Below are 12,989 nucleotides of genomic sequence, written 5' to 3' on the forward strand. Positions count from 1 at the left end.
GGAGAGGCAGGGCTAGTGGGGGTCTATGGGACTGTCAGTGATGGAGAAGCAGGGCTAGTGGGGGTCTATGGGACTGTCAGTGATGGAGATACAGGGCTAGTGGAGGGCTATGGGACTGGCAGTGATGGAGAGTCAGGGCTAGTGGAGGGCTATGGGACTGTCAGTGATGGAGAGGCAGGGCTAGTGGAGGGCTATGGGACTGGCAATGATGGAGAGTCAGGGCTAGTGGAGGGCTATGGGACTGGCAGTGATGGAGAGGCAGGGCTAGTGGGGGTCTATGGGGCTGGCAGTGATGGAGAGGCAGGGCTAGTGGGGGTCTATGGGGCTGGCAGTGATGGAGAGGCAGGGCTAGTGGGGGTCTATGGGGCTGGCAGTGATGGAGAGGCAGGGCTAGTAGAAGGCTTTGGGACAGCAGTGATGGAGGGCAGGGCTAGTGGAGGGCTATGGGACTGGCAGTGATGGAGAGACAGGGCTAGTCGGGGTCTATGGGACTGGCAGTGATGGAGAGGCAGGGCTAGTGGGGGTCTATGGGACTGGCAGTGATGGAGAGACAGGGCTAGTGGAGGGCTATGGGACTGGCAGTGATGGAGAGACAGGGCTAGTCGGGGTCTATGGGACTGGCAGTGATGGAGAGGCAGGGCTAGTGGGGGTCTATGGGACTGTCAGTGATGGAGAGACAGGGCTAGTGGAGGTCTATGGGACTGTCAGTGATGGAGAGACAGGGCTAGTGGAGGGCTATGGGGCTGGCAGTGATGGAGAGGCAGGGCTAGTGGGGGTCTATGGGACTGTCAGTGATGGAGAAGCAGGGCTAGTGGGGGTCTATGGGACTGTCAGTGATGGAGATACAGGGCTAGTGGAGGGCTATGGGACTGGCAGTGATGGAGAGTCAGGGCTAGTGGAGGGCTATGGGACTGGCAGTGATGGAGAGGCAGGGCTAGTGGGGGTCTATGGGGCTGGCAGTGATGGAGAGTCAGGGCTAGTGGAGGGCTATGGGACTGGCAGTGATGGAGAGGCAGGGCTAGTGGGGGTCTATGGGACTGGCAGTGATGGAGAGGCAGGGCTAGTGGGGGTCTATGGGACTGACAGTGATGGAGAGGCAGGGCTAGTGGGGGTCTATGGGACTGGCAGTGATGGAGAGACAGGGCTTGTCGGGGTCTATGGGACTGGCAGTGATGGAGAGGCAGGGCTAGTGGGGGTCTATGGGACTGGCAGTGATGGAGAGGCAGGGCTAGTGGGGGTCTATGGGACTGTCAGTGATGGAGAGACAGGGCTAGTGGAGGGCTATGGGGCTGGCAGTGATGGAGAGGCAGGGCTAGTGGGGGTCTATGGGACTGGCAGTGATGGAGAGGCAGGGCTAGTGGGGGTCTATGGGACTGACAGTGATGGAGAGACAGGGCTAGTGGGGGTCTATGGGACTGGCAGTGATGGAGAGACAGGGCTTGTCGGGGTCTATGGGACTGGCAGTGATGGAGAGGCAGGGCTAGTGGGGGTCTATGGGACTGGCAGTGATGGAGAGGCAGGGCTAGTGGGGGTCTATGGGACTGTCACTGATGGAGAGACAGGGCTAGTGGAGGGCTATGGGGCTGGCAGTGATGGAGAGGCAGGGCTAGTGGGGGTCTATGGGACTGGCAGTGATGGAGAGGCAGGGCTAGTGGGGGTCTATGGGACTGGCAGTGATGGAGAGGCAGGGCTAGTGGGGGTCTATGGGACTGTCAGTGATGGAGAAGCAGGGCTAGTGGGGGTCTATGGGACTGTCAGTGATGGAGAAGCAGGGCTAGTGGAGGGCTATGGGACTGGCAATGATGGAGAGTCAGGGCTAGTGGAGGGCTATGGGACTGGCAGTGATGGAGAGGCAGGGCTAGTGGGGGTCTATGGGGCTGGCAGTGATGGAGAGGCAGGGCTAGTGGGGGTCTATGGGGCTGGCAGTGATGGAGAGGCAGGGCTAGTGGGGGTCTATGGGACAGGCAGTGATGGAAAGTCAGGGCTAGTAGAGGGCTATGGGACTGGCAGTGATGGAGAGGCAGGGCTAGTAGAGGGCTATGGGACAGCAGTGATGGAGGGCAGGGCTAGTGGAGGGCTATGGGACTGGCAGTGATGGAGAGACAGGGCTAGTCGGGGTCTATGGGACTGGCAGTGATGAGAGGCAGGGATAGTGGGGGTCTATGGGACTGGCAGTGATGGAGAGGCAGGGCTAGTGGAGAGCTATGGCACTGGCAGTGATGGAGAAGCAGGGCTAGTGGGGGTCTATGGGACTGACAGTGATGGAGAGACAGGGCTGGTGGGGGTCTATGGGACTGTCAGTGATGGAGAGACAAGGCTAGTGTAGGGTTATGGGACTGGCAGTGATGGAGAGACAGGGCTAGTGGAGGGCTATGGGACTGGCAGTGATGGAGAGGGAGGGCTATGGGACTGGCAGTGATGGAGAGGCAGGGCTAGTGGGGGTCTATGGGAGTGGCAGTGATGGAGAGGCAGGGCTAGTAGAGGGATATGGGATTTGCAGTGATGGAGAGGATGGGCTAGTAGAGGGCTATGGGACTGGCAGTGATGAAGAGGCAGGGCTAGTGGGGGTCTATGGGACTGTCAGTGATGGAGAGGCAAGGCTAGTAGAGGACTATGCGACTGTCAGTGATGTAGAGGCAGGGCTAGTAGAGGACTATGGGACTGTCAGTGATGGAGAGGCAGGGCTAGTGGGGGTCTATGGGACTGTCAGTGATGGAGAGGCAGGGCTAGTGGGGGTCTATGGGACTGGCAGTGATGGAGAGGCAGGGCTAGTGGGGGTCTATGGGGCTGGCAGTGATGGAGAAGCAGGGCTAGTGGGGGTCTATGGGACTGTCAGTGATGGAGAGACAGGGCTAGTGGAGGGCTATGGGACTGGCAGTGATGGAGAGTCAGGGCTAGTGGAGGGCTATGGGACTGGCAGTGATGGAGAGGCAGGGCTAGTGGGGGTCTATGGGGCTGGCAGTGATGGAGAGGCAGGGCTAGTGGGGGTCTATGGGACTGGCAGTGATGGAGAGGCAGGGCTAGTGGGGGTCTATGGGGCTGGCAGTGATGGAGAGGCAGGGCTAGTGGGGGTCTATGGGGCTGGCAGTGATGAAGAGGCAGGGCTAGTGGGGGTCTATGGGACTGGCAGTGATGGAGAGGCAGGGCTAGTGGGGGTCTATGGGACTGGCAGTGATGGAGAGGCAGGGCTAGTGGGGGTCTATGGGACTGGCAGTGATGGAGAGGCAGGGCTAGTGGGGGTCTATGGGACTGGCAGTGATGGAAAGTCAGGGCTAGTAGAGGGCTATGGGACTGGCAGTGATGGAGAGGCAGGGCTAGTAGAGGGCTATGGGACAGCAGTGATGGAGGGCAGGGCTAGTGGAGGGCTATGGGACTGGCAGTGATGGAGAGACAGGGCTAGTCGGGGTCTATGGGACTGGCAGTGATGGAGAAGCAGGGCTAGTGGGGGTCTATGGGACTGACAGTGATGGAGAGACAGGGCTGGTGGGGGTCTATGGGACTGTCAGTGATGGAGAGACAAGGCTAGTGGAGGGTTATGGGACTGGCAGTGATGGAGAGACAGGGCTAGTGGAGGGCTATGGGACTGGCAGTGATGGAGAGGGAGGGCTATGGGACTGGCAGTGATGGAGAGGCAGGGCTAGTGGGGGTCTATGGGAGTGGCAGTGATGGAGAGGCAGGGCTAGTGGGGGTCTATGGGAGTGGCAGTGATGGAGAGGCAGGGCTAGTGGGGGTCTATGGGACTGGCAGTGATAGAGAGTCAGGGCTAGTAGAGGGCTATGGGATTTGCAGTGATGGAGAGGATGGGCTAGTAGAGGGCTATGGGACTGGCAGTGATGGAGGGCAGGGCTAGTGGAGGGCTATGGGACTGGCAGTGATGGAGAGACAGGGCTAGTGGACGGCTATGTGACTGGCAGTGATGGAGAGGCAGGGCTAGTGGGGGTCTATGGGACTGTCAGCGATGAAGAGGCAGGGCTAGTGGGGGTCTATGGGACTGTCAGTGATGGAGAGGCAGGGCTAGTGGGGGGGTCTATGGGACTGTCAGTGATGAAGAGGCAGGGCTAGTGAGGGTCTATGGGACTGTCAGTGATGGAGAGGCAGGGCTAGTGGGGGTCTATGGGACTGGCAGTGATGGAGAGGCAGGGCTAGTGGGGGTCTATGGGACTGGCAGTGATGGAGAGGCAGGGCTAATGGGGGGTTTATGGGACTGGCAGTGATGGAGAGGCAGGGCTAATGGGGGTCTATGGGACTGGCAGGGATGGAGAGGCAGGGCTAGTGGAGGGCTATGGGACTGGCAGTGATGGAGAGGCAGGGCTAGTGGAGGGCTATGGGACTGGCAGTGAAGGAGAGGCAGGGCTAGTGGGGGTTTATGGGACGGGTAATGATGGGATGGCAGGGCAGTACAGGACTATGGGGGTGGTAGTTTTGGAGAGGCAGGGGACATAAGAATTTAGGAGGGTACAATGATGGTTTTCCCAACTGAAAATGCACTGTGGTACATAGATTCAGAATGAGAAGTCGCCCAAGTGTACTTTGTACATATTAACTTGTACCGTTACCATCTGCAGCACTTTAGACCACTATATAGTTTCCTAGAAGAAGCTAAAGAGCTCATGTTAAAAACAGGAAAAAAAAAGTAACAGTATTATTGGTGCATGTCAATGTGCCTTTTATTGTTAGCATCCCTTTGTTATTTGAGACATTTAAAGGGATTGTTCAGGATCAGAAAAATAGGATTTTTTGTGCTTGCCTGTAAAATCCTTTTTCGCTGAGTTCATTGGGGGACACAGGAGACCATGGGTATAGCTGCTGCTGCCACTAGGAGGTGACACTAAGCAAAAAAAGTGCTAGCTCCTCCTCTCAGCTATATCCCTCCTGCAGACACTGAGCTAATCAGTTTGTACTAAAGCAGTAGGAGCAGCCAGGAGAAGCCAACAGAAAATAATTGTATGAAGAGAGCTGGAGATGGGTCAGATCCAAGAACAGGTGGGACCCACCAAAAAGAACCAGCAATGAACTTACTGGGTGGATGCTGTGTCCCCAATAAACTAAGCGACAAAAGGATTTTTACAGGTAAGCACAAAAAAATCCTATTTTCTCGCTCGTATCATTGGGGGACACAGGAGACCATGGGACGTTCCAAAGCAGTACCATGAGGAGGGAATAGAAGACTAAAACATATCTAAGGCTGGTCATAAGGCCCCGCACAGAAATGTGGGGAAAGGATGCACAGGAACCCTGAGTAGGACAGGAAGAGCATGAACCAGGAAGGCCAGAGAGCGTAGAACGCAAGGTGTCAGACTGGGCAAAAAGAGGAAAACCCAGTTAAATAAAGCTCAAGGGCTCGAGAGGCTTCGGAAGATGTGGATAGCAGCACATAATATCCACAAGAAGGATAAGCATGTCTGATGACTAAAGATGATGTGCGGAAGGTACTTCCGGATCACGAGGACCACAGAATTGCTGTGGGGACCCGGACTGGAAACCCAGGATGTCTTGCATGGCAATATGCCCAATGGAAAACCAAGGGGTGTTTACTCAACAGAAATGAGTCTGTAGAATCTGGATATGCACAAGACCTGGCGAACGGGAAAACCCAGACACGACCTTACTAAATGTGTAAGTATTAGGATGGGATACTTCAACCGGGGAAAAACTGGGAAAACTGTAAGGAATTACTGGGCAACTGGCAGAGGACTAGTCCTGTAGGGATCTCCCAGGTATGTGAGGACACCCCTGTGGGCCAATTTGTAAAAGAAAATAGCGAGTAGCCACTCCGTTGTAAAGAATCCAGCACGAGAAGAGACTAAAGAGTATGGAATATGATCCCTCATCAAGACAGAGATAAGGGATGGCCAAGGGAGACAAAAAGCCACAACGGGAACCAATCAGAGGTAGAAAATGAAAAACCATAGACAAATGGGGAGTGATCTGAGAGAAAAAGACTGTGTCCTCGGGGATCAATAGCATCCCAGCCGTGCAGCAGAGAGCACTGCGGCGGAAGAGTGCAGCCAAAGTAACGTCCACCACTGGACAAAAGGAAGACTGTGAGTGATGCTGGAACCAGGACCATACGACTGGCAATAGACAGCCTGAGGAAACTGAGCAAACACACTCCGTAAAAGAGAGCAGGCTACAATACATGAGAGAGAGCACATACACACGCCGGAATACACTCATGGAAGCCGATCCAAAAGGTAAGGATCACAGCATACATCCCTGCTTAAGAAGAAAACGCCCCCTAAGGAGCAGGTACTGTGGAAGACAGATGCCCCCAGAGCCGTAGAGGCTTGTCGTTAAACTTCTAACAAAAGAAGCCGCTTGATACTCCACAAACTGCGTGGATCAGGCAGACCCAACTGCAGACTGAAGAACAAAAATACCGTAGTGATAGGCAGAAGCAAAGCTGACGCCAAAAATATCAGAGGTGTGTAGAATCGTCAGAGACCATCTACTGTCACCGTGTAGCGACCATCTACTGTCACCGTGTGTGCCGGAATGCACAGATTGGTCCGAGATAGGAGAAATACTTCTCCAGGAGAGAATATGATGACTATGTCCGACGCCACAAAAACACCAGAGAAAATCTGGACATATAAGAAAAAATAGTGCAGGCGTTCCAGAGCAGTAAGAATCCAACCTCAGGAGTATGGATACTGGCCATGTAGACAGAAACATAATCTGGGGGGAGCGCAATCAGTCGTCTTGCGGAGGGGCATAATGTAGAAAGGGCGTTGCGTTCCAGCAACAAAACATCTATTAGCCTAACAACATGTGACAGCACCATAGTCCGGTGAGGGGGTAAAAGCAGTTGATGCACAGTATGTGCCCTGAATAGGTGTGTCCCCTACATAAGGACATCTCAACCCTATTACTCATCTCTTAAAAGAGGCAGTGTTGATGGTGTCACAGCGTCAACAGTTACCCTAAGTTCACACCTGTTCACACCTGTTACCAACAGTTACCCTAAAGTTCAAACGCGCTGTAAAACGCTCAACACGTGAAAACCAATGCTTCCCTATGGCCCTGGTTCACACTTGAGCGTTTTACAGCGCGTTTGAACGCGCTGTAAAACGCCCGACGCATAAACAAGTTCTTGAGCTTTTTTTTGGGCGTTTGTCGCGCGTTTTGGCCATAGACTCATTGGACAACACTGCAGTCAATCACACAAACGCGCGTCAAATGCGCGTTTACTATTGCAAAAAACGCGCGACAAATACGCGCGTCTCAGAAACGCTCAGGTGTGAACCCAGGGTTAGCGCCAATGTCCCACTTGAAATGAGAACCATGTGGTAGACCAATGTCATAGAAACGAGCGGGTTATACCAACCAGGAAGAACCCTGCAATAGTGTGCACCAGAAGTGAATGGCTCATCAACTATAGCATGCATACTAATGCAAATACCTGGTCAGAGAATGGAAGTGCTGCAGATGACCATGTAATCAGGAATGAGTGGACGAATCAGCTAAAACTGCAAGCGCCAGCATAAAGACCCCACCTATTGGTGCAATGGCATCCATTGGTCGCGTAAAATGAGCCAGAGATCCACCTGAGAGGGAATGTAGACACAACCACCACAACTAGGACCAGTGTGAGGGTTCCACTTATGGAAGGAGAGAAGCGGTAGCAGCTACCGCATACAGAGCCAGTGCCGACACATGGAAAGGAACAGAAGGCAATGTGGTAGAAACCACAGAACCATATCCAGTGCAAATGCAAGGAGTGATTAGGAAAGCAACGCGGGTGTCACCATGGCTTGCAGGGGGTACATAAGCACCGAGCCTGAGAAGGGAACTACACAGTGGTAGACAAGGCACTTAGGGCGAAGGCAAATTCTAGACCTGAGAATGGGGCCAGACAGGAGTAGTCACAGGAACTAGTGCTGGCGCAATACTCCACCTGAGGAGGAGACCATACAGTAGGAGCCATGGTATGTCACACTACTGCAAATACTCTAACCAAGGGGGAGAATGTTCAGTAGGAGCCATGGCATGAAGTGCTAACACAAATCCTTCCCCTGAGAAGAAGCCCATACAGATAGTAACCACCGAAACAAGGGCTATACCATAGTAGCCACAAAAGCCAAAGTCAGGATAGACACGCCACCTGGGAAGCAGGCCCTACAGTGGTAGCTACAATCTCTAGTGCTAGTGTAAATACTGCCCTGCGGAAGAGAATATACAGTAGTAGCCAAGGAATGGAGTGCTAGCCTAAATGCGCCACATGAAAAGGCGGAGAGCTAGACGTGGAAACAGTATTCAGAGGAAGTGTAATACTAAATTCGCTTGGCAGTAACCACTGAATTCTCTTCCTGGGCAGATATACCATCTAAGAAGGTGTCAAGTATCATGACCAACCATGTAGTGTGGAGTCCCACCTGGGGACACACCCTGGGAGGACAGGGACTGCCATGTCGGGACTCTAAATCAACAACCAAAAATGAAGGGGATAATGCGGTAGTAGCTGCAGTATCCAGTGGTTGTGCCCGTATACCGCTTGTGGGGGAGAACCGGGTAATAGTAGGTATTGTCTCTTGGCATACAGCCCTATCATATATAATATGATAGGAAATGTATCTGGTGCTGTGGCGTAGTAGACATAGTACCCAATGGTGGTGGATGTGAATACTGAACCTGTGGGAGTAGGTAACGTAGGATATACTATCCAGTGATAGAGCAATTACGCCACCTATGGAGGGGGAAATGCGACCGGCTGTGCCGTATCCAGTGGTCGTGCAATTACGCCACCCGTGAAGGGAGGTAATGCGACAGGTTGTACAGAATGCAGTGGTTGTATAATTATGCCGTCTATGGAGGGGAGTATCTAGACTAGCTGTACAGTATGCAGTGGTAGTATGATTACGCCACCTATGGAGGGGGGTAATGCAACAGGCTGTACAGTATGCAGTGGTAGTGCAATTACGCCACCTAGGAGAGAGGGGGCAATGTGAGAGAGTGTGAGGCATCCAGTGGTAATTACTCCACCCGAGGAGTAACACGACAGGATGCACGGTTTACGAGGGTAGTGCAATCAGTCCGTCTATGGATGGAAGGTCATATGACGGGAGGCACGGTATACATTGGTAGTGCCATTACTCCATCTATGGGAGGAGGAGAATATGGATGTACGGATGTACAGCAACCAGTGGTAGTGCAACTACTCCACTTATGGAAGGGGAACAGGACAGGATGTACAGCGCCAGTGAATGTCCGTGGAAGGGGGGGTTGCATGAAAAACATCCAGTAGACTTGTTGGAAGTGCGGCAGTAACCGCATGAGGGGGAGCGCACCCACCTTAGAGGGGGTTAATTCTGCAACAGACACCACACTCAGCACTTGATAGTGCCAGGGTAACTTATTATTTATTTTAATATAAACATATAGTCGTGTATTCGAAAACGGACTCCCCAAGCCCCAACTGGAGGCAAGAAGGGGTTAATTTTTAACTACACAGCCATGTAATAAGGAAGCCAGCCTCAGTAAGGTGGCAGGCAAGTAATTTTTTTTTTTTTGGGGGGGGGGGTTTTGGACAAAGAGGCCAGGGGCGACGATCAGCAGGCTCCTGTATAAAGGCGACGTCCCCGCCCACCAAACTGCAGGATAGAAGTTGCGGCCTAGTAGGCTGCAAAGCCGAAGACTTGCGAAGGAGCGGACAGACCGGAAAGACTTCCGGCCGGAACAGAAGGCCGGGAAGAACAACCGTGGGATCCCCAACCCCAGACCGAGGAGACCTGGGACAGGGGTACTCAACGCCCAGTAGCTTGATGCAGCGGTCGCCCTAGGAAGGGATGTGACTGCTGGGAACTGGTACTGGTCAGCCCTGGAGGTATGGGGTGGAGAGAGGGGGGCTCAAAGAGAGAACATGGGCTGGGAAGAAACAGCATTTGGCCCGGGAATGTACGGGTGAAGAGGGGAGGAATGGTGGGGGTGAGAGATTGGGGTAGATGGTGGATGGAGGGGGTTATACTCGCCCTGTGTTCACAATGCTCACTCCATCTTCATATTCTTTTCTTCACACCCCCCCTCGGGATACCAGCAGGGTCACCTCTTCAGCCACTAGCACCAAGGCAGTAGTGAGGCTGGAGTGGAGGGGGGGACTGCAGAAATGCAGGTGATCCCCATGGCTGGCGGGATGCAGGGGAGCAGGGCAGCCCTGGTCCACTTTTGCCTTCTTGGGGGAGGTCGGGCAGTGAGGGGAACTGACAGGGTAAACAGGCCAGGTGTCTTTGTTTTCCGCACCTAAAGGGGAAAAAAGGAAAAATAACAAAAGAAGACGCCCTAAAAAGCAGGGAGGTCTGCCTGCTACAGACACTAAGCTAAAACTGATTAGCTCAGTGTATGCAGGAGGGAATATAGCTGGGACTTGTATTGCTTAGTGTTGCCCCCTAGTGGCAGCAGCAGCTATACCCATGGTCTCCTGTGTCCCCCAATGATACGAGCGAGAAAAAGTCTGTTCTTTTCTTTTTACTGGAAATGGCACCACTCTTATCCATGGTTTGTGTCTGGTATTGCAGCTCATGCAGTGCTGTGGGCACTGTTTCTGGTATATAAAAAAGCAAACCATTTTCCTAATCCTAGACAACCATATTAATATGGGTCTGACACCTGGGACCCCCGGCGATCAGCTGTATGAGAAGGCACCGGCACTCGCAGTAGCGCTGCGTCCTTCTCACAGCTTTTCCTGGGCCAGTGACGTGGCTTAGGCACAGCTCAGCCCCATAGAAGTGAATAGGGCTGAGTGCTATAGCAAGCACAACCGCTATACCATGTACAACTCTGTGCTTGGTAAGCTGTGAGAAGGCCATGGAGCTACTACGAGTGCCGATGCCTTCTAAATTATTTTATATTTATAAATGATTAATTTCCAACCCACAGTGATAGTATTTATTGATTTTCTCCAGGTATTGATGTTTTTCAGTGATATACATCAATATCGTTAGCTCAGGAAACCCATACAAGCAAGAAAAGAAAAATGGTGTAAGGGTTCAAATGCTGCAAAGGAGAGGAAAGGACAAGCGTGTTCCCATGTGTCTTGGTATGGGGTATGTGGTGGGATAAAATAACACATCTGCATCAGAGAATCCGCAGGAGTTCTCCGGATACTACCGCCTTCCCGCCGGACCCCATTGACTATAAGAGATCTGGCTGCTACCCGGGAAATATGCAGAGAATCAGCTGGACAAAAAACTGTTTATGTCCGGCCAGTTACCGGCACGGGTGTGACGGTAGCCTTATCTGTCCCATTTTCCACATACCTGATAAGACTGGTTCTGTTTCTGTACCATGTCTTAATGATGCATTGAAATATTATCTGCATGTTTACCTTCAGCTAAATTAATATTTACCCACCCAAATATCATGCAGCTATAGAGACCGCTGAAAACGCTGCACATTTCTGCAATACACTTGAAATGCACATCATCCATCGAGAGATAAACGCGACAACTCCTAAACCGTGTTCGGCACATGTTAATTCTGTACAAATGATGGTTATTTTGTCAGAAAAGTTCTGCTTACTAGAACAACAACAAAAAAGATGCGAGATAAACACTAAGATCCTTCAGTACCTTGACAAGCTGTCGTCTCTCCTTCCCGTCTGAACCCACACAGTCAATTATTTTTGGGAGATTCAGACCCCCAGCCAAGCGGAACTCAGGCTTGAAAGATGTAATTGTCACCAAGTTTTCATACTTCCCGCTGGGATCAACCTGAATGTGAGAGAGAAAAGAAACTCAGGAAATATCCACCCGTCTTCCTATCAATTCACACTTGTGGCGTAAATAAGAGATATAAGAAATGTCATCCAGATTGTCAACAAGCGGGTGTCAGGAGGTGTTACATTTACTTCATGTGTTATATTACAGCACGGCCATAGACGTGGAGATTAGGCCATAGGCAAGACCCCCTGCATGGTGTGGACGTGACTATCGCACTCAGCCCCATGGAAGTGAATGATACCGAGCACAGCCGCTATACAATGTACGGCGCTGTGCTTGGTGAGCACAGAGAAGGCCACGGCGCTCACAGGAGCGCCGGTACCTCCTCAAACAGCTGATCGACTGGGGTCCTGGGTGTCGACCAGATACTAATGACCCATCCTGAGGATAGGTCATCAGTAATAAAATCTCAGAAAACCCCTTTAAAGGGAGTCTGTCAGCAGTTTTAAAAAAAATGCTAAACTGCTAGCAGCACTAGGTGGTAGGGGCTAGCAAGAACATGAGAAACATCATTTGTGGAGCTTTTATCATCAGGAGTAGTGAAAATATGAACTTATATTCTGCCAAATTCTTCTCCAGCAAGTGTCCAGGAGGTGGACTTCTTTGTGATGTGGTCTCTGCCTTCAGTGGTCTTCAGCTGTCATGCTGATCTGAATGACAGCTAAAGACCACTACCGATGTCACTCAGATGGGAGAGGATGTGTAGAAGCTCAGAATAGAGGGCACTTCACAGTGAAGCTCTGTCTCTATGGCTCTCACAGAAGCAGAATCTGGCAGAATAAAGGTTCATATTCACACTATTCCTGATAATAAATGATGCCCAAATGGTACGTTTGTACTGCTCTCCCCAGCCCTTAGCTAGTGATGTCAGCTGTTCAGTAAGGTCAAAACTGCTGACAGGCTCCCTTTAATGTTTCAAGGGAAACGTTGCGGCCAATGCGCAACAATGACAACTATGAGATGCCACTTTTCTCCATACAGGGAGACAGTGACGCTGTGCATGATTAGCGGCATTACTGCTATTTTATTGCAATTTGTGGGCGACCCCATAGAGGGTCCTTACACACATGAATTTGGCTCTGGTGTTTATTAGATTTTTTTAAGTGAAAAAAAAAAAGCCAAAATAACCACAGGTGTTTTTCTCGGCATTTTATTTTTGTGGGTTTTTTTTTTACAGGGAGTGTGGCATACCAGTGACCTATAAAGAAGGTATTGTAAAAAAAACTGAAAAAATGCCAAGAGCTCCAGCACGCAGTTTTTTCTTTTTAAATCATT

The 12,989-nt window shown here is 51.6% G+C and overlaps 1 protein-coding gene across 1 annotated transcript in view; it reads right to left on the reverse strand.

Annotated features, from left to right (window-relative positions):
* The window catches only part of ATM (ATM serine/threonine kinase), a 207,267-nt gene that overhangs the window by 13,662 nt on the left and 180,616 nt on the right, over positions 1–12,989 (reverse strand). Inside the window, 1 exon segment of the mRNA XM_044284054.1 lies at positions 11,565–11,705. Coding sequence (XP_044139989.1) covers positions 11,565–11,705 — 141 coding nt within the window.

This window comes from Bufo gargarizans, chromosome 3 (assembly GCF_014858855.1).
Source record: "Bufo gargarizans isolate SCDJY-AF-19 chromosome 3, ASM1485885v1, whole genome shotgun sequence".
NCBI classification, from domain to species: domain Eukaryota; kingdom Metazoa; phylum Chordata; class Amphibia; order Anura; family Bufonidae; genus Bufo; species Bufo gargarizans.